Here is a 24,244-nt window from a genome sequence, read left to right on the forward strand (position 1 = left end):
TCTTCACGAAAGAAAAAAGTGGAGCTCTAAAAACAACAAAGAAAGACCTAGAGGAGCACAAACTTTGACTCAAAGCGACATGAACATCTGGCCATCCCATCAGATATCCCACCCATTGAACCCCCGGAACATCATATTGAGACCAGCCCTCCGACATGGAAAGAGGTGGAAAACACAGTTCGACAGGCAAGAACAGCATCAGCCCCGGGGCCAAATGGAGTCCCGTACAAAGTGTATAAGAACGCACCAGACGTCCTGAGGTTCCTCTGGAGGCTTATGAGAACAGCTTGGCAAAATAAGATAATACCCAAAGTGTGGCATAGGGTAGGCGGGGTCTTGATCCCTAAGGAGAAGGATGCAGTGAACATCAGCCAATTCCGCCCAATCTCCTTACTGAATGTCGAGGGTAAAATCTTCTTTAGGGTCATTGCCCAGAGGATGGCCGAGTACCCGCAAAGGAATGCGTACGTCGATACATCTGTACAGAAGGCAGGAATATCTGGGTTCTCTGGCTGCTTGGAACATTCCAACATGATCTGGCACCAGATCCAAATGGCCAAGGTGGAGAAAAGGGACCTCCATGTAGTCTTCCTCGACCTCGCCAATGCATTTGGCTCTGTGCCCCATGAACTCCTGTGGTCTGCCTTCAGATTTTTCAACATACCGGACACCATCACAACCCTGGTGAAGTCCCATTTCCAGGATCTGCAGTTCTGCTACACAACCTCATGGCAGTGCCTGAATGTAGGTATAATGGCGGGATGTACCATTTCTCCGTTGGCATTCATAATGGCAATGGAGGTTATCAGATCCTCAAAATGGGTTGCTGGTGGACAGTGAGTCGACTGGTTTCCGCCTCCCGCCACTCAGAGCCTACATTACAACATTGACCACCAGTCCCATGCACCAGGAGAATGCTCAGAAAACTTGAAGATCAGCTGGGCCCGTATGAAGATTAAACCATCCAAGTCACGCAGCATCTCAATTGTGAAGGGAGAACTCTGACCTGAAATTCATCGGAGATGACCAACTCCCAACAGTGTCTGAGCAGCCGGTAAAAAGCCTTGGAATGTGTTATGATGCAAGCCTGAAGGACAAAGACCAGGTGCAACAGCTGTGCAAAGACATTAGTAGCCTACAGTACATCGACAACACCAAGCTACCTGGAAAGTTAAAGGCCTGGTGTCTGCAGTTTGGTCTCCTACAACGGGTGTTGTGGCCCCTAGCAGAGTATGAGGTGCCAATAACAGTGGAGAAGATGGAAAGAGGAGTCACAGGCTACTTAAAGTGGCTCGGAGTTCCACGATGCCTTACCACCATAGGCCTCTATGGAGATGGTGTCCTCAAGCTGCCCCTCACAAGTCTATCAGAGGAATTCAAGTGTGCAAAAAACCAGGCTCCAGATGACACTGAATGAATCTCGAGACCCAGTAGTGAGCATCAACACGCCGACCTTGGCAACTGGGCGCAAATGGAGGCCAGGAAAAGCAGTCCAGGAGGCAACAGCAGCCCTCAGACATGACATTGTGGGTCATTGTGGGGGACACCCCTGCCATGCATAGTCCCATGGGATGTTGGCTAACAAGGCAACTCCTATGACTAATTGGGAATGGGGACGCAAGCGTAGGATTGATCATTCTGTTGCTGGCCGCCATTGGGGAGGGTGTATAGTGCGAAAGGCCGTAACACGCTAGGAACCAAAGGTACACTGACGGTGCGCTCCCCAAATTTCACCAGGCTCACTGTTCATGAACTCTTGGAAGTACTTGCACCAAAGGATAGTAACATCTCATCCTGTGTTCTTGGAATCAGGAGCCTACCACTTAGCAATCAAGGTTTGTAAGGACTACACATTGTATAAAAATGTCTTACCCAGCCTGCTTTGTGACCAGATTAGCTGGTGATGCATACAAATTAGGACCATTAAGGCTGCTGATGTCATAAGTACTACCTGTCAGTGAGTTGAGACCCGGGTACAATTGATTTAAAAATAGTTTGACCATCCAGATCATACCGCCTGAGGTGGTCAGGAAAGTGATCACAATGAGTATTTAACTTGCCTACAACTGCCTAAAGGTGGGCACAGATTACAGACATCAAGACAAAGGCACGTTAGCCCCAGGTACAAATGAGTCCGGTGAAAAGCTTGTAAGAGAGAATAAAGGACACATGTTCAGTAATATTGGTGTGACATTTATTAATGTACAAGAGGCAACTAGTATCGTCTTCCTGCCGCTTCATTTAATTCAGACCAACAACCACAGTTCAGAAATGGTGTTGAAGCATTTCTTAAACAATCTACACAGGTTTACAATGGTCATTGAAGTTGATTTGGAGGTTGGAGGAAAACAGCACAACCTGATGAAGATATCCCTGAAGCCTTGTACATCTTCAGGCTCCCCAGGAAGATATCCTGAAAGACAAATCGTCAGCAGGGTAGTCTAGTGGTTAGAGAGTTGGACTAGTAACCGAAAGGTTGCAAGTACAAATCACGAGCTGACAATGTACCAATCTGTCGTTCTGCCACTGAACAGTGGGTTGTCATTGAAAATAAGAATTTGTTCTTAACTGACTTGTCTAGTTAGATAAAGGTAAAATAAAATACAAATTCTAGTTCCCAGTCATGTGCACATATACAAAACTCACATTCAGTCACAGGTGTAAGCCACATCCAAGTACTTATAGGTTCCGACACAGGGGTCACCGAACACAGAGTTGGATACCTTGACGATACACTGGCGCTTTCCATCACACCTGTGTGTCAACAGGTAGAGGTTAACACCACAGCCAATGACTTCCTACAGCTAAATGCACGCTGAAGGTTTCCGTACCTTTCTGCCATTATGCTGGTGGTGGATTGGCTGAGGCAGTTGGTGTTTTTGAGTTGTTTATGTGGGCGCCCAATGGAACACACATCGTGTTGACGACGACCATAGTTGGCACGCTGAATACGGATCTCACCTCGATCTGAGGAAGAGAAAGGACAAACCTGGGTGTTGGTGTGGGCTAGTGACTAATATACACGGCGCCACATGATTAAATTGTACGGTAGTGTTGACCAGCTTACCACATAGTAGTTGAGAATCAGAGCCTTCACATATGATGCTGCTTACTGCAAAGACAACACAGGAGTTACACCACTGGCCAGACACATTAAGACATACATTAGCCTGGTGAAGTGTTAGTGATGGGCACTAAAAGGGAATGTTGATTTCAGGTGCATTTTTTAAAAGTCATTATAAACTCGTTAGCATGAACCAAAGTACAAAAAGTTAGGCGCGTCATCTTCCACCGTTACCTTTTAGTTTCACTTCCTTATGAGCAGTTCTCAAAATGCTAACATGTTAAGCAAACTGGCTGGCTAGACCTAAACTGGTGAAAAAATAAAGTTGACCTGCTACACCTAATCTGTATTTCTACGCAGTTTGTGCCAGCTGTCAGATTGGCTATAAACCCTACAAAACTGTGGGAGTTGCACTAGCAAGTTACCGTTCACTGAAACATGGTAAACCAGATTAACCCTTCCATGTTCTTGCTGGCTAATTGAGCTAGATATGTCAATTTAAAGGAACAGCAGCAGCATATGAGACAAGTCAAAAGTTACTGCAAGAAGGGTCAATGCAGAGAGTCGGGTAGTAACTCAGCAGTTATGGCTTGGTGGAAGTAGAAGCCGTTCAGGGTCCTGTTGGTTCCAGACTTGGTACATCCGTACCATTTGTTATGGAGTAACAGAGACCAGTATAACTTGGGTTGCGCGAGTTATTGACAATGTATGGCCTGCTGACACACGTGGTGTCGAAATCCTGATGCAGGGAGCGCGGCCTCCGACGTACTGGGCCGTAAGCGATACCCTCTGTAGAACCTTGTGGTCAGATGCCATACCTAGTGGTGATGCAGCCAGTCAAGAAGCTTTCAATGGTGTAGAATTCAGGATCGGAGGGCTGATACCAATCCTTTTAGCCTCCTGGCAGGGACGGGCTCAGCCCTCAGTTTCCTGTAGTCCACTACCAGTTCCTTTGGCATCTTGGCACCACACTGCCAGGTCTCTGACCTCCCTATAGGCTACTCAAACTAAACAAGCTGCATATCCACAGCTTGCTAGGGTTAGTTAGCAGGTGAGGGTGGTTTACACTTGGAGAAACAAAAGTTAATAAGCTGGTACCATAGGGGAACCAACCCATTATATTCATTTCCTAGCAATCAGCTGAGCTTACTTTTTCATAAGATTAAAAGTGGGTAGGAGAATTAAACAGTATCCCAACATGCCACAGTCATACCGACAATACATCGAATCCAAATTAGGATATCGGTGCCCACCACTAAATATTATTAGCACACATTCAGAGACTGACTTGTTTCTTGCTGTTGGACACAGGAGTATTTGGTGTCCAGGTACTTATAAGTCCCGACACAGGGGTCTCCAAAAACTAAATTGGATGCAGGGACAATACACTCGCTCTTCCCACCGCATCTGTGTGTTTCAAAGACAGGTTGAGGTCATGAGTTCATACAGGTAAACACAACAAGTTCCAGCACATTTCTGCCCTCTTGCTGGTGGTTGTTTACACTACAGCCAAGGAGTTACAGGTTCTAGTACCTTTCTGCCATCTTGCTGGTGGAGGATTGGCTGAGGCAGTTGGTGTCGGTGAGTTGGTGATCAGGGCGCCCAATAGAACACACATCGTGTTGACGACGACCGTAGTTCGCACGCTTGATATGGATCTTACCTCCATCTGAGGGAGATGGAGAACAGTGAGGCACGAAGGAGAGCCAAGTATGGGTCTCTATGGTGTGGGCTAGTGACGCTAATCTACAGTATAAACGATCATAGGTGGTCGGTGAGTACACTGTTCATCAGTGTGGACTAGCTTACCACATTGCAGTAAAGCATCAGAGCCTTCACATGTGATGCTGATTGCTGCTAGGACAAATAAACAGGAATTACACACCACTCACATTTGCTTGGTTAAGTAGTATCATCATTATTACATACAGTACCTCCATCTGTTAGTGTGCAGCAAGCTGTAGCCAGCACTGAAACAAAATCACACAGCTACTTCAGTAACATTCAACGTCATATGCACTTGGACCATGAAGCTACAACTCAGCATTGGCCTCTACACTCAAGCATTTCAGTTATACTAAGTGTATTATAGTCAAGTTCAGCATTTGGTCTCATGTTCCATGCTTTGAATACCTTTTTGACCAAAAGGAACTGAAAGTCCCTCAAATCTTATTACATGTACTTCTTTTTACTCACAAACACAAACATTGTAATATATATTTAAATTCTAATCTGCATCAGATACAGATTTTGTATACTCACATGTGACCACCGTCAGTCTCAAAATGCACATGATGCCAGGTACAGGAGTGGTACTGACAGAGAAAATGCAACTGATGATAACAAGATCCAATACACCTGGTATTTGTGTTATGTGACATGTCTTAATTTACCCAGGTGTATCTATTTGTCTCCAGGTGCACCTCATTGCAATTAGGGGCCGGCGTTTGCCGGTCAAAACCTGGCTATTAAGTCAGTCTCATGGAATTAGATTAGATTAGAGGACTCTAGATGGATGAAATCCATTTTGGCATGAACATTGCCATTGAGGTCTTCCAACATTTTAAAGTAGCCATCTATGGCAATCAGGCCTATCACTGTTGTCAACAAACTTGATTATTGAGTTGCCACAGTCATGGGTGAAAAGGGAGGACAGGAGGAGGCTTAGATCACACCCTTGTTGTTCCACAGTCTTGAGGATCAGCGTGGCGGATGTGTTGTTGCCTACCTTCACACCCGAGGTCGGCCCGTCTGTGGGCTACTATACATTTTTTGACAATTGGCCTGGACCCTTTTACTACACGGAGTCCTGTTGATCCATCATGACTGATCTGCCGACGTAACCGCACGAAGGGGCTACAAATGACGTTGTCCATCGTAAAGTCCCTCTAAGGCCCTTCTGCTAGCCTGCAAGCCCAGGCCCGCAAGCTGTCTGAATCGCTGTGCCTCCAGCTCGCCCAGCTACTCAATGGACCCAATGATCACTCGGCTACGCATGCCTCTCCCTAATGTCAATATGCCTTGTCCAGTGCTGTTTTGATTGGTAATTATTGCCTTGTTTCATTGTAGAGCCCTGCTCAATATGCCTTAGCGAAACCTTTAGTTCCACCTCCCACACATGCGGCGACCTCAACTGGTTTAAATGATGTTTCTATAGACAATATCTCTCTCATTGTCACTCAATGCATAGGTTTACCTCCACTGTATTCACATATTGCTATACTTTTGTACATTATGCCTTGAATCAAATCTACCGTGCTCAGAAACCCGCTCCTTTTACTCTCTGTTCCGAACGTACTAGACAACCAGTTCTTATAGCACTTTTCCGTACCCTTATCCTACTCCTCCTCTGTTCCTCTGGTGATGTAGAGTTTAACCCAGGCCCTGCTGTGGCTAGCTCCACTCCCATTCCCCAGTTGCTCTCATTTCTTGACTTCTGTAACCGTTAAAGCCTCGGTTTCATGCATGTTAACATTAGAAGCCTCCTCCATTAGTTTGTTTTATTCACTGCTTTAGCACACTCTCTCAACCCGGATGTCCTAGCCAGGTCTGTGCCCAAATAATTTGAGCTCCTACTTTTAAAAATCCACATTTCCAGAAACAAGTCTATCACCGTTGCCACTTGCTACAGACCACCTTCTGTCCCCAGCTGTGCCCTTGACACCATATATGAATTGATTGCCCCATCTATCTTCAGAGCTCGTGCTGTTAGGTTACCTAAACTGGGACATGGTTAAAACCTCTTACAGCTCCCCCCCCCTACTTTGTGCAATTTCTGCCTGAAGACATACCCAAATCTAACAAACTGTAGCTCAGGCACAGAACCAAGGATATGCATATTCTTGGTACCATTTGAAAGAAAACACTCTGAACACTTTGTGTACATGTGAATTGAATGTAGGAGAATATAACACAATAGATCTGGTTTAGATATTTTTATTTTTGTATCATCATCTTTAAAATGAACAAGATAAAACAAACATTCAGATAGGATGATGGGGACAATTTCAGTGAAAAATATAAGAGGGCAACAGTACTTGTGCAAAGTTTCAGAATGGTGTCCCACACAAGTAGCCCACATGTACCAAAGTGGCCAAATTGGTGAAGGTATACATACCTTCCACTTACCAGAGAGATGTTTTTTTCTGTCGGCACGACGCATGAAGAAACCCGATGGCTGTATCGACTCTGACAACATATCCCGAGTGAGCAATGTTTCCGTAAAACATAAAATGTTACAATGTCTGATGTCTCTCTGGAAGGAAACTCGTGCCCTAATTTCATCCACAAATTACTGCATAATAATAAGGACTTGAAGTGAGGCGACAGTCTCTGTCTGCGCCATCTTTTGATCATTTAGCTTCCTTCTTTAGAATATAAAATGGAGAATTCCAGATACGTTTCTTTGTAGAGAACATTAGATGCTCTAGAAAAAAGTTAATCCATTTATTTTTGTTTTTCCTCTAATTTATTTTGTATCTCTGTAGTTTTTTTTTTGTTGCTTCCTGTACGATTAGAGAATGTATTTCCCTTGTTAGTCCTGTCTCTAGCCAGAAGCTGCTTTATTGTCGTTGAAAATTGAATTGAATGACCTCTGAAGGTACATTTATAGTTATCCCAAACGATAAGGGGATTTGCTGAACTTGTTGTACTGGAAAAATTTTACTATAAATGATTGTCTAAATTAAACATTGTCAACCAGTAAACTTTGATACCATTTCCAATATCCCCATCCACGTGGACATTCCGTAAAAGTTATGTGAAGGCCAATTAGATGATCCGAACGCATTTGGTCTCCTATTGTCCATTGGTTTGATATGGGATGAGCAGAGCAGTACCACAACGACAGTCCCACAGGACATATTAATGGCATAATAAAAAAACTGGATCACGCCGCCATTTCCTGATATTCTGGTTCGCCTAATTTCAGTTTGACAAAAGTATAGTGTCGCATCATTGTACCATCTAAACTGCAGTGAAATATATATATAAAATAATATTTTCAGACCAAAAAGACTATTTTCAGCTGTTGGACACTGGTGTACAAAAATCTAACTCAGCATTGAAATTACGCACTACTGATCTACCACTTGATTTTAATGTGGGACAGATCAATTTTGGTGCATTGCCAAAATATGTGGGACAGTGCCAGAGATACCTTTGAGGAGATGGGGAAACTCCCTTGGCATTGTATTAATGCCCATGTTGTATGTTGCCCATACGTTGTAAATGGGCTGCGCAGTGCATTCTGGACTATTCTGGAACAAGGAGAGCTTTTCAACGAGTGAATGGGAATTAATTGGGCGCCAGCTCAAAAACCCAACTTTAGCATGAATTCCGTGAACACATGCAAAATTGCAACTGTAGTCGGAGATGTTTGATAATATTGTATTGCTCTGGAATAGGGACATGATCTACTTTTGAGGAAAACAGGCAGGTTTTTCGACTTTGAGAAGGCATTGCGTGATGATTAGCTTAGCAACCGTGTGACGCTTTATGACAACCAATGTGATTCGTCAAAAGTTTGTGGGGCGTTATACGTTTCTCCATTCATTGTCCAATGGGAGTTTATCTCCTACTGTTCTCTAAAAATCGAAAGCAGCCTTAGCAGGTTTTCACAAAATATCACCAACGTGTATCCTGCTTCACAAGAGGATCCAGCCTGCTTGACCATGCACAAGCAAACCATCCGTGATAAGTACAAAGCCATCCCCACCCCGCTTCTGCGAATCGTAGAACATCTCTGTTCCTAATCTCCGCCTACAATCAGCAACTTAAGAGGGAGCCAGCAACACAGAGAATAGTGAAGAACTGGACATTGGAGGCAGATTTAATACAGCAGGACTGTTTTGAGAATACTGATTGGAATATGTTCAAAGATTCATTCACAGTGGCCTCCCGAGTCGTGCAGCGGCCTAAGGCACTGCATCTCAGTGCTAGAGACGTTACTACAGACCCAGGATCAGCCGATGGGGCTTTACTTGACCCAAGTCACCAGTTGAATGGCGTTTCCTCCGACACATTGATACATCTGGCTTCCAGGTTAAGCTGGCGTGAGTTAAGGAGCGCGGTTAGGCGGGTCATGTTTCGGAGGACGCATGAATCAACCCTCACCTCTCACTAGCACATTGGGGGGTTGCAGCGATTAGACAAGATTTAGGGGTAAAAAAAGACAGTCTACTCATTCATCAACATTGAAGAATCTGCATCATCAATCACAGTATTCTTTAGGAAATGTGTTGGTGATGATGTGCCCACAATAAAAATTCCTACAGGTCTAAACCAACAACCCTGGATGAACGGAGATATTCCATACTGCAGCATTCGATGTCAGAAGAACGGACATGATGACCTGGTGGTGTGCAATGCCTAGCAGGTACGAGCTCCAAAAATTATTTAGGATGCAAAAAGACAAGACTGAAACTTTAATTGATGTTCGACAACTCAAACTTGCGTCGCGTGGCAAGGACTTCAGACTATCACAGACTGAAAAAGGCAATCCTGCTGTGCGATGCCCACCAAAGCCTCCTTCTCAGACGAGCTTAACTCATTCTATGTTCGCTCCGAGGTAGACAATATCAAGTCATCAAGGATAACTCTTGTTGCTCTGAATGACCGGGTGCTTCAAAGGATTTGATTGTTGACTTCTGGAAGCAGAGGATGGAACATACCCTGATTCACATCAACGGGACTGCAGTAGAGAGAGTCACAAGTTTTAAGTTTCTCAGCAACCACATCACTGCGGACTCGTCATGGACCAACATGACAACAGCGTCTCTACTTCCTAAGGTGGCTGATGAAATTTGGCGTGCTGCCTCTTCTCTAAATACTACTACTGCACCATTGAGAGCTTCCTGAGTGGATGCATCATGGCCTGGTATGGCAATTACTCCGTCCACAACTGCAAGGCACTCCAGCGGGTTGTGAAGTACATCACTGGGACCGTGCCCTCACCCATCCAGGACATCTGCCTGAGAAAGGCATGCAGCATTATCAAGGACCCCACACAAATCAACCACAAACTCTTCTCTCCCTTATCGTCGGGCAGACCACATTGGTGTATGCAATCTGATTCCAACTGGCTTAGAGACCGTTTCTTTCTACAATCCATCAGACTGCTACCTACAGATATTTTGCACATGTTATTGCAGGTGCAGCAAAATGCGCATGTTACAAGCTTTAGTTAAAGTGCAGTAATACCTAACAATACAAAAGAATAAACACAAATCCCCAAAATGTTAATAAAGGAATTAAGAAATATCAGAATGAGCAATGTCAGGGTAAACAAAAATATGAATAAAAAATAAATATATATACAGTATATGTACACTGAGTATACAAAACATTACATAGACTGACCAGGTGAATCCAGGTGAAAGCTTTGATCCCTTATTGATGTCCCTTTTAAAATCGTGGTCGCTGGGAAACTTAAAACTTGTGACTCTCTCTACTGGTTGTCATGACACCACAATGCCAGTTCACACACCTGCTCCATAAAGGTTGACTCGTCGTTGTTGGTTATCAGGCCTACTGGTTATCAGGCCTACAACCGTGGTGTTGTGCAAAGCCACGCAGTCATGGGTGAACATGGACTGAGGACACACCCCTGGGGGTCACCTGTGTTGAGTCAGTGTCTCCTTAACTTTTTATGGTATAGGGGACGGTTGCGTCCCACTTGGGCAAAAAACAGTGAAAATGCAGTGCGGCAAATTGAAAAAAATTATATAAAAATCAAACATTCATTAAATCACACATGTAAGATACTCAATTAAAGCTACACTCGTTGTGAATCCAGCCGACGTGTCAGATTTTAAAAAGGCTTTTCGGCGAAAGCATAAGAAGCTATTATCTGATGATAGCCCAATAGTAAACAAAGAGAGTAGCATATTTCAATCTTGCAGGCGCTACACAAAACGCAGAAATAAAATATAAAACATGCATTACATTTGACAAGCTTCTTTTGTTGGCACTCCAATATGTGCCATAAACATCACAATTGGTCCTTTTGTTCGATTAATTCCGTCCATAGATATCCAAATGTCCATTTATTTGACGCGTTTAACAGCTTCCAAAAAACGCAACGTCACTACAAAATATTTCAAAAGTTGCCTATAAACTTTGCCAAAATATTTCAAACTACTTTTGTAATACAAGTTTAGGTATTTTTAAACGTTAATAATCAATCAAATTGTAGACTGGTCTATCTGTGTTCAATACCTGAAGATAACAAACCCTGCTACTTTTCACGTCTTGCTCAACTCTCAACAGTGTTACCCAGTTCCCAGATGGCCTACTTCTTCATTGCACAAATGAATAACCTCAGCCAAATTCCAAAGACTGGTGATATCCAGTGGAAGCGGTAGGAACTGAAAACAGGTTCCTAAGAATAAAATAATAATCTGAACGGTTAGTCCTTGGGGTTTTGCCTGCTACATACATTCTGTTATACTCACAGACAAGATTCAAACCGTTTAGAAACTTCAGAGTGTTTTCTATCCAAATCTACTAATACTATGCATATCTTATATTCCTGGCATGAGTAGCAGGAAGTTGAAATTGGGCACGCTATTTATCCAAATGCTGCCCCCTTAATCTACCCATCGTGTCCGATTTTTAAAATGTTTAAAATGTTTTATGTTTTATGTTTTACAGTGAAAACACAACATATATTTATGTTAGATCACCACCAAATCCAAAAAAACACACAGCCATTTTTCCCAGCCAAAGATAGAGTCACAAAAGCAGAATTAGAGATAAAATGTATCACTAACCTTTGATAATCTTCATCAGATGACACTCATATGACATCATGTTACACAATACATTTATGTTTTGTTCGATAATATGCATATTTATATCCACAAATCTCAGTTTACATTGACGCCATGTTCAGAAATGCCTCCAAAATATCCGGAGTAATTACAGAGAGCTAGGCCAGATAACAGAAATACTCATCATAAACTTTGACGAAAGATACATGTTTTACATATAATTAAAGATACACTGGTTCTTAACGCAACCGCTGTATCAGATTTTTTTTAAACGTTACGAAAAAAGCATACCATGCAATAATCTAAAACGGCGCTAAGACGTAAATATATTTCTCCGCCATGTTGGAGTCAAGAGAAATACGAAATTACATCATAAATAGTCCCTTACCTTTGATGATCTTTCATCAGAATGCAGTGCAAGGAGTCCTAGTTCCACAATAAATCGTTGTTTTGTTCCATAATGTCCATTACTAAAATTATATTTTAAAGGAGGAAGCTAAATGATCAAAAGATGGCGCAGACAGAGACGGTCGCCTCGCTTCAAGTCATTTGGAAATGATGCAGTAATTGGTGGACGAAATTAGGGCACGAGATTCCTTCCAGAGAGACATCAGACATTGTAACATTCTATGTTTTACGGAAACATTGCTCACTCGGGATATGTTGTCAGACGATACAGCCATCGGGTTTCTTCATGTGTCGCGCCCACAGAAAAAAACATCTCTCTGGTAAGTCGAAGGGCAGGGGTTTATGAGCATACAGTAACTCAAGTCCTTTTGTTCACCTGACCTAGAAATCCTTAAAATCAAATGCCGACCGCATTATCTCCCAAGACAATTCTCTTTGATTATAGTCACAGCTGTGTATACCCCCCCCCCCCCCCCCCCTTCCCCAGGAAACCAGATATCCTCAGGCTGCATTTATCTAATCCAACCAAGACTCTGTTTTTCTCAAACCGCCCTATTGGCAGAAACTCAAGCAGGATCTACCCGTGACTAAAACCATTCAACACTGGTCTGACCCATCGTAATCCACACTTCAAGATTGTTTTGTTCACGTGGACTGGAAAATGTTCCGGGAAGCCTCAGACAATAAAATCTATTTATAAAAGTACTAAATAGCAACCCCAGGTGTAAAATAGTAAATAGCAGCTACTTCTCAGAGAGTTTTGAATTGTCAAGAAGAGTTAAACAAGGGTGTTCGCTGTCACCATATCTATTCATTATGGCCATCCAAATGCTAGCTATTAAATCATATCAAATGACATTAGGGGATTATAAATCCCTGCAATGTCTCATTGAAGATCTAGATAACTTTTCTGTACTCTCTGGACTAAAACCTAATTATGATAAGTGTACAATATTACGTACTGGATCTTTAAAAAAATACAACTTTTACATTACTATGCAGTTCATATTTAAAATGGGCGGACGGTGAAGTAGAAATGCTTGGTATTCATTTAACCTGTCTAAAACACAGGTTCCCCTAACAGTCCGCTGAAAAGGCAGCACGGGAAATGCAAAAAAATATTTTTTAAATATTTAACTTTCACACATTAACAAGTCCAATACAGCAAATGAAATATACACATATTGTGAATCTACCCATCATTTTCCGATTATTAAAATGTTTTACAGCGAAAACACATTTATGTTAGATTACCACCAAATCCCCAAAAACACACAGCCATTTTTCCCAGCCAAAGATAGTCACAAAAGCAGAATTAGAGATCAATTTAATCACTAACCTTTGATAATCAGATGACAATCATATGACATCATGTTACACAATACATTTGTTTTGTTCGATAATACGCATATTTATATCCACAAATCTCGGTTTAACGCCATTTAACATCCCATCCAAAAGACGGCACCCTACTGCCATTGGTCATTGGGATATGTTTTAGACAAGAAGAAAGGGTGCCTCCTACTGACCCTCCAACACCACTTCCAGAAGCATCTGTTCTCCCATCCAGGGACTTACCAGGACCTGCTTAGCTTAAGAAGCAAACCAGCAGTGGGATGGGTGGTATGCAGGCCTGGCTGGCTTTATAATGAATAGGGTGTTGTGAGATTCAATATAAAAGCACTAAACATCTCTAGAATCTTCACTTATTCAAAAGTTTTGCTTGAACCCTAAATGGTTCTCAAGTAAACTACAAAGAAAAGCTAATCCACTGTTTAAAATAGCCTTTTGCCTGTGTACAGATTTCGATGTCTCATTTTTGATTGACTGCAAATCATACCTTTTCAAACAAGCATTGCAGAGCTGGCTACAATTTACATTTCATCCCCTGAAAAGAGAACAAATATTATGGCTGAATATAAATGTGCTGGTTGATGAAAGACCTGTATTTATTGGTTAACACGTTTGAAAAAGGGTATTTTGTATTTAAATGGTATTGTAAATTGGAATGATTGACTTGTCTTTCATGGAGTTATCAGAATTATTTGGAAAGGTCTACTCAGTCCAAGATTATAACCAATTGATTACAGCATTACCCCAAAAATGGAGGCAGGTGGTAGCAGGAGGTAGGGAAGTGGTCTGTCTGCCCAATATAGATTATCAGAACTTGCAGAGGAATAACAATAGCATAAGTAGGAAAGTATACCAGTTTCATTTGAGGACTAGGATGTTGATATGTGTCATTTAGATTGCAAAATAGTTGGGAAGCGATATTTGATGTACCGATGGCATGCTTCCATGGGACAGGGTGTATGAGTTGATTCAAGACTTGTGCTTTTCAGCTAATGCATATTTTGTGAGAATACAGAACCAATTGACCATTTATTTTAGTATTGCCCTCAAGTAGCTTCAGGAATGGTTGAAAATGCAAAACATTGATCTAAAATGGACACTAAACATCCTTGGAGATCTGGAGACCAGGTCAATTACTAATATAATACTTGTTTCTCATCTCAATATGTGTCTATTCAATAGAAATTGTATGTTAATCACAGCATAGTTTAAATATATATGCTGCGTAGAAATCCAAAGTGTGTGGCCAGCAGAGACAGGTGGGATGGGCTAAGGGAAGCTGAGGTTTGGGATGTGGAATTGGAGATAAGGGGGAGTGGAGTTGCTGGGCAAAGGATAGAATGACAGATGTAAAATTAATTCCAACAGAAACTTTTGATTGACACCGAGGGTCTTTGTTGATACAGTTGAGGCTGATGCCATGCAGGTGTTTAACAAATGCACATGATTCCAAACATTGTTGGCCTGGATGTTTTTCTTGTTCATTGGTGGTGCATGGGGCAGGGATTGGAATTCAATGTATTTCTCAGGGTGGAATCTGATGCTTGAGGGGCAGCTCTTGGAGGTCTGTATTGGTCAGGTCCCCATTTGACAGTGGGAGATCTGTCGACGTGCCGTTGACCCTTTGTCTCTGGCTAAGAGGCTGTTAGATGACTAATGTGATTGGGCAGCTTCCCTGCAAGTATGTTTATTACCAGATGAAAGAGTCAAACTGAATCTACACAGCAAGGGAACATTTGGTTTATGAGCCAACCACTTAACGATCAAGGTTTGTAGGGTCTACACATTGTATTAAAATGTTTACCCATCCAGGCCTGCTTTGTGACCAGATTAGCTGTTGATGCATAACAATTAGTACCAGTTAGAGAGAAAAGGACACATGTTCAGTAATATTGGTGTGACATTTATTAATGTACAAGAGGCAACTAGTATCGTCTTCCTGCCGCTTCGTTTAATTCAGACCAACAACCACAGTTCAGAAATGGTTTATGAAATGCTTCAGCACAAAGTACACAGGTTTACAGAGGTCATTGAAGTTGATTTAGAGGAAAACAGCACGACCTGATGAAGATTTCCCAGAAGCATTGCACATCTTCAGGTTCCCCAGGAAGATATCCTGCAAGACAAAATCGTCAGCAGGGTAGCCTAGTGGTTAGAGAGTTGGACTAGTAACCGAAAGGTTGCAAGTACAAATCACGAGCTGACAATGTACAAATATTTTGTTCTGCCCCTGAACAGGCAGTCAACCCACTGTTCCTAGGCAGTCATTGAAAATAAGAATTTGTTCTTAACTGCCTTGCTAAATAAAGGTAAAATAAAATACAAATTCTAGTTCCCAGTCATGTGCACATATACAAAACTCACATTCAGTCACAGGTGTAAGCCACATCCAAGTACTTATAGGTTCCGACACAGGGGTCACCGAACACAGAGTTGGATACCTTGACGATACACTGGCGCTTTCCATCACACCTGTGTGTCAACAGGTAGAGGTTAACACCACAGCCAATGACTTCCTACAGCTAAATGCACACTGAAGGTTTCAGTACCTTTCTGCCATTTTGCTGGTGGTGGATTGGCTGAGGCAGTTGGTGTTTTTGAGTTGTTGATGTGGGCGCCCAATGGAACACACATCGTGTTGACGACGACCATAGTTGGCAAGCCGAATACGGATCTCACCTCGATCTGAGGAAGAGAAAGGACAAACCTGGGTGTTGGTGTGGGCTAGTAACTAATATACACGTCACCACATGATTAAACTGTACAGTAGCGTTTACCAGCTTACCACATAGTAGTTGAGAATCAGAGCCTTCACATATGATGCTGCTTACTGCAAAGACACAGGAGTTACACCACTGGTCAGACAAGACATACATTAGCCTGGTGAAGGTGATGGGCACTAACAGGGAATGTTGATTTCAGGTGCATTTTTTAAAAGTCATTATAAACTCGTTAGCATGAACTAAACAACAAGTTAGGCACGTCATCTGCCACCGTTACCTTTTAGTTTCACTTCCTTATGAGCAGTTCTCAAAATGCTAACATGTTAAGCAAACTGGCTGGCTAGACCTGAACTGGTGAAAAAATAAAGTTGACCTGCTACACCTAATCTGTCAGATTGGCTATAAACCCTACAAAACTGTGGGAGTTGCACTAGCTAGTTACCGTTCACTGAAATATGGTAAACCAGATTAAGTGCACAAGCATCAAATAAACTTGAGACACTTCCCTTCCATGTTCTTGCTGGCTAATTGAGCTAGATATGTAAATATAACAAGGAACAGCAGCAGCATATGAGACAAGTCAAAAAAGTAACTGCATAAAGGTTCAATGCAGATAGTCAGGTAGTCATTCAGCAGTTATGGCTTGGGGAAGTAGAAGCCGTTCAGGGTCCTGTTGGTTCCAGACTTGGTGCATCCGTACCATTTGTTATGGGGTAGCAGAGACCAGTATAACTTGGGTGGCGCGAGTCAATGACAATGTAGGGCCTGCCGACACACGTGGTGTCGAAATCCTGATGCAGGGAGCGCGGCCTCTGATGTACTGGGCCGTACGCGATACCCTCTGTAGCACCTTGTGGTCAGATGCCATACCTAGTGGTGATGCAGCCAGTCAAAAAGCGCTCAATGGTGTAGAATTCATGATCGGAGGGCTGATACCAATCCTTTTAGCCTCCTGGCAGGGAAGGGCTCGGCCCTCCGTTTCCTGTAGTCCACTACCAGTTCCTTTGGCATCTTGGCACCACACTGCCAGGTCTCTGACCTCCCTATAGGCTACTCAAACTAAACAAGCTGCATATCCACAGCTTGCTAGGGTTAGTTAGCAGGTGATTTACACTTGGAGAAACAAAAGCAAACAAGTTGGTACCATAGGGGAACCAACCCATTAAATTCCTTTTCTAGCAATCAGCTGAGCTTACTTTTTTACAAGATTAAAAGTGGGTAGGATTATTAAACAGTATCCCAACATGCCACAGTCATACCGACAAATCGAATCCAAATATCGGTGCCCACCACTAAATATTATTAGCACACATTCAGAGACTGACTTGTTTCATGCTGTTGGACACAGGAGTATTTGGTGTCCAGGTACTTATAAGTCCCGACACAGGGGTCTCCAAAAACGAAATTGGATGCAGGGACAATACACTCGCTCTTCCCACCGCATCTGTGTGTTTCAAAGACAGGTTGAGGTCATGAGTTCATACAGGTAAACACAACAAGTTCCAGCCATCTTGCTGGTGGTTGTTTACACTACAGCCAAGGAGTTACAGGTTCTAGTACCTTTCTGCCATCTTGCTGGTGGAGGATTGGCTGAGGCAGTTGGTGTCGGTGAGTTGGTGATCAGGGCGCCCAATAGAACACACATCGTGTTGACGACGACCGTAGTTCGCACGCTTGATATGGATCTTACCTCCATCTGAGGGAGATGGAGAACAGTGAGGCACGAAGGAGAGCCAAGTATGGGTCTCTATGATGTGGGCTAGTGACGCTAATCTACAGTATAAACGATCATAGGTGGTCGGTGAGTATACTGTTCAGCTTACCACATTGCAGTAAAGCATCAGAGCCTTCACACGTGATGCTGATTGCTGCCAGGACAAATAAACAGGAATTACACACCACTCACATTAACTTGGTTACGTAGTATCATTATTACATACAGTACCTCCATCTGTTAGTGTGCAGCAAGCTGTAGCCAGCACTGAAACAACATCACACAGCTAGTTCAGCAACATTCAACATCATATGCACTTGGACCATGAAGCTAAAACTCAGCATTGGTCTCCATACTTGTGTATTTCAGTTATACTAAGTGTATTATAGTCAAGTTCAGCATTTGGTCTCATATTCCATGCTTTGAATACCTTTTTGCCCAAAAGGAACTGAATGTCCCTCAAATCATACTACATGTACTTCTTTTTACTCACAAATACAAACATTGTAATATATATTTAAATTCTAATCTGCATCAGATACAGATTTTGTATACTCACATGTGACCACCGTCAGTCTCAAAATGCACATGATGCCAGGTACAGGAGTGGTACTGACAGAGAAAATGCAACTGATGATAACAAGATCCAATACACCCGGTATTTATGTTATGTGACATGTCTTAATTTACCCAGGTGTATCTATTTGTCTCCAGGTGCACCTCATTCAAATTAGGGGCCAGCGTTTGCCGGTCAAAACCTGGCTATTGAGTCAGTCTCATGGAGTTAGATAGAGGACTCTATATGGATGGAATCCATGTAGGCATGAACATTGCCACTGAGGGCTTCCAGCAAAGTAGCCATCTAGGTGGAGCTGCATCATTAAGGAAGAATTACACGGCCACGTTCAGTCGCAAAACCTTTGAGCATTGCAGATATACATTTCATGAATAGAGACAACGTATTTCCTTAATAATCTCCATGTCGGGGAGACATATTTGTTCAATATAGCATATTTTTATCTGAACCTTCCATAAGGTTGCATCCTGGCTAACGCTCCCCATTATTCAATCCGAGTAATCAGGAGGGATCAGCCAATTAATTATACTCTTGAGCAAACACTGCATAACTGTAGGTGGCATTAAATTGCCAACTTTGGCTTCATACAGTACCTTTTCAAACAACACACTCTGTGATGGTGTGCAGCCTTCAAATTTGTTTACCAACTCATAGAAATTATAGAAGACAATGGACTACTTTAATAACATGTAATTACATTTGTTATTTGATTTGAATGGAGCTGCCCTTGCGCTCACGTACTCCATAATGGGACACATATAAAGATGATATACTGTGACTATCATTCTCTATGGTCCGATCCCTACGATGTGTTGTTCTGGTGGCTGAGTGTGTGTCCGTCCTCTTCCTCTCAACCGTCCATTCTCAGGGCTGCTGGACAGGTGCCTTGCCCGTCAACGTTGCAGCCCTTTGGGTGTTGCACTTGTCAGGCTTCACCGCCATGGACCAGAAAGGCTGGTCCTAGTCATTTTGTGCATTTATATGTTCCCAGTTGCCACTCCTGTGAAGGGAGACCGCTGCGCTTGAAGGCAGTTTGGTGACCACAGAACCCAGTACAGGTACTCTATTGTAAACATTATTAAAGTGAACCGTGTTGAATGACTATGTACATATGGCAGCAGTCTCTATGGTACAGGGTAGAGTACCAAGTGGTATCAACCCTGTACCCTGCTTTTATTAGTGACTAAGTTTGGGCAGGGTGCTTGGAGGAGGTCGGCTAGAGGAGACGATTTTAACGTTCGATGGACTGGAGTAAGAAACTTCTATCTCTTGGTCACAGCTTTGATGCTCCTGTACTATCACCTCCTTCTGGATGGTAGCAGGGTGAACAGGCCATGGCTCGAGTGGCTGAGGTCCTTGATGATCTTCTTGGCCTATCTGTGACACCGAGCGCTGTAGGTGTCCTGGAGGGCAGGCAGTGTGCTCCCGGTGATGCGTTGGGCTGACCGCACCACCATTTGGGGAGCCCTTTGGTTGCAATTGCCGTACTAGGCGTTGACACAGCCCTACAGCAACCTCTCAATGGTGCACCTGTAGAAGTTCATGAGGTTCTTACAGGACAAGCCAACTTTCTTCAGCCTCCTGATGTTGAGTAGGCGCTGTTGCGCCTTCATCACATTGTCTCTGTGAATGCATAATTTCAGGTTGATTGTGATGTGCACGCCGAGTAACTTGAAGCTTTTCGTCCTCTCCAGTGCGACCCTGTAGAATTTGATGGGGACTAGCTCTCTCTGCTGTCTACTGTAATCCACAATCATCTCCATTGTTTTGTTGACATTGAGGGAGAGGTTATTTTCCTGGCACCATTCCGTCAGGGTCCTCACATCCTCCCTGTATGCCGTCTTGTCGTTGTTGGATATCAGGCCTACCACTGTTGTCAGCAAACTTGATGATTGAGTTGCCACTCAGTCATGGGTGAACAGGGAGTACAAGAGGAGGTTGAGCACACACCCTTTTTGTTCCACAGTCTTGAGGATCAGCGTTGCGAAGGTGTTATTGCCTACCTTCACACCCGAGGTCAGTATGTCTGCCCAGCTGCAAAGGGCGGGGTTGAGACCAATTGTCCAAGCTTGGTGATGTGGTATGATTCTGCTATTTTCTTTACATTTGATCCGGAACCCCTAACAGAAGCTAGCCAGCTAACTAGCTACTAGCTAGTAGTCAGCTTGCCACTGCTAGTGGTCATCAGCTACCTTTAGCCAAGGACATCTCTCGCCAGTCTGCACAGCCCGACTCAAACCAGAGCTAATCGAGCTTCTTTTTCTCCATATCTCTGGATTCCTACCTCAAGCTCTGAACCTTTTCAACTATGTCATCGTAGCTAGCTAGCTGCTATCCGATTGGCTTCTCCTGGCTAACGTCTCTGTCCCGAAGCAACCACCAATTAGCCTGGAGCTAGCCTATGCTAGGCCCATCTCCCAGCTAGCTGAAGAGGTCAATCAGCCACTCCTTAAGCTACAATACCTATTTTGCCAATTGGCCTGGACCCCTTTAATTGCCGATATGGAGCCCTGCCGATCCATCACGACTGGACAACTGACGTATTCCGCCCGAGGGGGTTTCAACTGGCTCCCCCGTCGCGACGTCCCCTGAATGCCCATCTGCTAGCCTGCAATCCGCGGCTCGCTAGCTGTCCAGAGCACACCGGACTGTCAGCTGAAGAAGTCCATCAGACAAGTTTTGGGGGGCTACTGTACATATTTTGAAAATTGGCCTGGACCCTTTTACTGCACAGAGTCCTGCTGATCCATGTCTCAATTGTCTCAAGGCTTAAAAATCCTTGTTTAACCAATCACCTACCCTTCATGTACACTGATTGAAGTGGATTTTACAAGGGACATCAATAAGGGATCAAAGCTTCCACCTGGATTCACCTGGTCAGTCTATGTAATGTTTTGTATACTCAGTGTATATATATATACTGTATATATATTTATTTTTCATTCATATTTTTGTTTACCCTGACATTGCTCATTCTGATATTTCTTAATTGCTTTATTAACATTTTTGGGGATTTGTGTTAATTGTTTTGTAATGTTAGGTATTACTGCACTTTAACTAAAGCTTGTAACATGCACATTTTGCTGCACCTGCAATAACATGTGCAAAATATCTGTAGTCAGTAGTCTGATGGATTGTAGAAAGAAACGGTCTCTAAGCCAGTTGGAATCAGATTGCATGCACCAATATAGGTCTGCCCGACGATAAGGGAGAGAAGAATTTGTGGTTGATTTGTGTGGGGTCCTTGATAATGCTGCATGCCTTCCTCAGGCAGATGTCCTGGATGGGTGAGGGCACGGTCCCAGTGATGTACTTCACAACCCGCTGGAGTGCCTTGCAGTTGTGGACGGAGGAATTGCCATTCCAGGCCATGATGCATCCCCTCAGGACGGTGGTGCAGTAGTAGTATTTAGAGAGGAGGCAGCATGCCAAATTTCGTCAGCCACCTTAGGAAGTAGAGACGCTTTTGTCATGTTGGTCCATGACGAGTCCGCAGTGATGTGGATCAGGGTATGTTCCATCCTCTGCTTCCAGAAGTCAACAATCAAATCCTTTGAAGCACCTGGTCATTCAGAGCAGCAAGAGTTCTCCTTGATGACTTGGTATTGTCTACCTCGGAGCGAACATAGAATAAGTTAAGCTCGTCTGAGAGGGAGGTTTTGGTGGGCATCGCACAGCAGGATTGCCTTTTTCAGTCTGTGATAGTCTGAAGTCCTTGCCACGCGACGCAAGTTTGAGTTGTCGGACATCAATTAAAGTTTCAGTCTTGTCTTTTTGTATCCTAATTTATTTTTGGAGCTCGTACCTGCTAGGCATTGCACACCACCAGGTCATCATGTTCGTTCTGCTGACATTGAATGCTACAGTATGGAATATCTCCGTTCATCCAGGGTTTTTGGTTTAGACCTGTAGGGATTTTTATTGTGGGCACATCATCATCAACACATTTCCTAATAAGGACTGTGACTGATGATGTAGGTTCTTCAATGTTGATGAATGAGTCCTGGGTGGACTGTCTTTTTTTACCCCCTTTTTCTCCAATTCAATGGCCCAGACAAGAGACGTATATGTGGCAGGGTCCACAGGCAATTACGTACTACAAATGTATTCATAAAATGTCTAGATGTTTACAATTTCAGTGATTCTCTTAGAAATGGGTAAAAGTACTGTATAGCAACCCCAGGTGTATAATAGTAAATAGCAGCTACTTCTCAGAGAGTTTTGAATTGTCAAGAAGAGTTAAACAGGGGGGTCCGCTGTCACCATATCTATTCATTATGGCTCTCGAAATGCTAGCTATTAATTCATTTCAAATAACAACATTAGAGGATTATAAATCCAAGGCTTAAAAACAAAGGTGTCCATGTATGCCGATGACTCAAGTTTTATATTTAATCTGCTAGCTAGATCCCTGCAATGTCTCATTGAAGATCTAGCTAACTTTTCTGGACTCTCTGGACTAAAACCTAATTATGATGTGTACAATATTACGTATTGGATCTTTAAAAAAATACAACTTTTACATTACTATGCAGTTCATATTTAAAAAATGGGCTGACGGTGAAGCAGAAATGCTTGGTATTCATTAAAAAAAATATTAAATGAGTCCTACACAATGAATTTCATTAGAAAACAGACAAGATCCTGCAACCATGTAGAGGTAATACTTGTCTATTCACGGAACATTTTCCCTGATTAACTCCTTAGTCATATCTCAGTTTACTCACTTACTTATGGCGCTGCCTACTCCTGATGATTTGTTTTTCAAATCGTATGAGCAAAACATACTTAGCTTTATCTGGGATTCTAAACCAGACAAGATACAGTGTGAATATCTATATTTATACATTTGTATATTTTTATTTAAATAGGTAAGTTGTCTGAGAACCCATACTCATTTACAGCAACAACCTGGGGAATAGTTACAGGGTAGAAGAGGGGGGATGAGTGAGCCAATTATAAAACAGGGATGATTAAGTGGCCATGATGGTATGAAGGACAGATTGGGAATTTAGCCAGGACATTGTGGTTAACACCCCTACTCTTGCGATCAGTGCCATGGGATCTTTAGTGACCACAGAGAGTCAGGACACCCATTTAACGTCACATCCAAAAGACGGCCTTTGGTCATTAGGATATGTTTTAGACAAGAGGAAAGGGTGCCTCCTACTGACCCTCCAACACCACTTCCAGAAGCATCTGTTCTCCCATCCAGGGACTTACCAGGACCAACTCTGCTTAGCTAAGCTTCAGAAGCAAACCAACAGTGGGATTTTTTATTTTACCTTTATTTAACTAGGCAAGTCAGTTAAGAACAAATTCTTATTTTCAATGACGGCCTAGGAACAGTGGGTTAACTGCCTGTTCAGGGGCAGAACGACAGATTGTCAGCTCAGGGATTTGAACTTGCAACCTTTCAGTTACTAGTCCAACACTCTAACCACTAGGCTACCCTGGCTATATAAGGAATATGATTTGAGTGTTGTGAGATTATTAAATATAAAAGCACTAAACATCTCTTGAATCTTCACTTATTCAAAAGTTGTATTTGAACCCTAAATGGTTCTCAAGTAAACTACTAAGAAAAGCTAATCCACTGTTTAAATAGCCTTTTGCCTGTGTACAGATTTCATT

The 24,244-nt window shown here is 42.9% G+C and overlaps 2 protein-coding genes across 2 annotated transcripts; both read right to left on the reverse strand.

The window, feature by feature from the left end:
* Positions 1-2,180: 2,180 nt before the first annotated feature.
* On the reverse strand, positions 2,181-5,357 carry stl3 (rhamnose binding lectin STL3). Its single transcript, NM_001124197.1, is given in 9 exon segments — positions 2,181-2,413; positions 2,647-2,754; positions 2,832-2,967; positions 3,068-3,112; positions 4,353-4,471; positions 4,598-4,733; positions 4,874-4,918; positions 4,999-5,034; positions 5,327-5,357. Coding segments are annotated over 8 exon segments (654 nt in total). The 3' UTR covers positions 2,181-2,413; positions 2,647-2,648.
* Positions 5,358-15,478: 10,121 nt separating this feature from the next.
* On the reverse strand, positions 15,479-18,676 carry LOC149982687 (L-rhamnose-binding lectin CSL3-like). Its single transcript, XM_090242339.1, has 9 exons — positions 18,593-18,676; positions 18,265-18,300; positions 18,143-18,187; positions 17,880-18,015; positions 17,645-17,763; positions 16,382-16,426; positions 16,146-16,281; positions 15,961-16,068; positions 15,479-15,712 (listed from the first exon to the last, which is right to left on the reverse strand). The coding sequence occupies exons 1-8, from the start codon at positions 18,621-18,623 to the stop codon at positions 15,963-15,965; spliced, it is 654 nt and encodes a 217-aa protein (XP_090098465.1). The 5' UTR covers positions 18,624-18,676; the 3' UTR covers positions 15,479-15,712; positions 15,961-15,962.
* Between the last annotated feature and the right edge of the window lie 5,568 nt (positions 18,677-24,244).

This window comes from Oncorhynchus mykiss, chromosome 7 (assembly GCF_057628025.1).
Source record: "Oncorhynchus mykiss isolate SJ-2025 chromosome 7, ASM5762802v1, whole genome shotgun sequence".
NCBI lineage: Eukaryota > Metazoa > Chordata > Actinopteri > Salmoniformes > Salmonidae > Oncorhynchus > Oncorhynchus mykiss.

Coding starts and splice junctions, on each gene's coding strand:
- LOC149982687 (XM_090242339.1), bottom strand. CDS start 18,623: ATGTGCATTTTGAGACTGACGGTGGTCACAT. Junction 16,427..17,644: donor TGTCCAACAGCATGAAACAA/GTCAGTCTCTGA, acceptor GTGTCTTTGCAG/TAAGCAGCATCATATGTGAA. Junction 16,069..16,145: donor ACCAGCAAAATGGCAGAAAG/GTACTGAAACCT, acceptor GTTGACACACAG/GTGTGATGGAAAGCGCCAGT.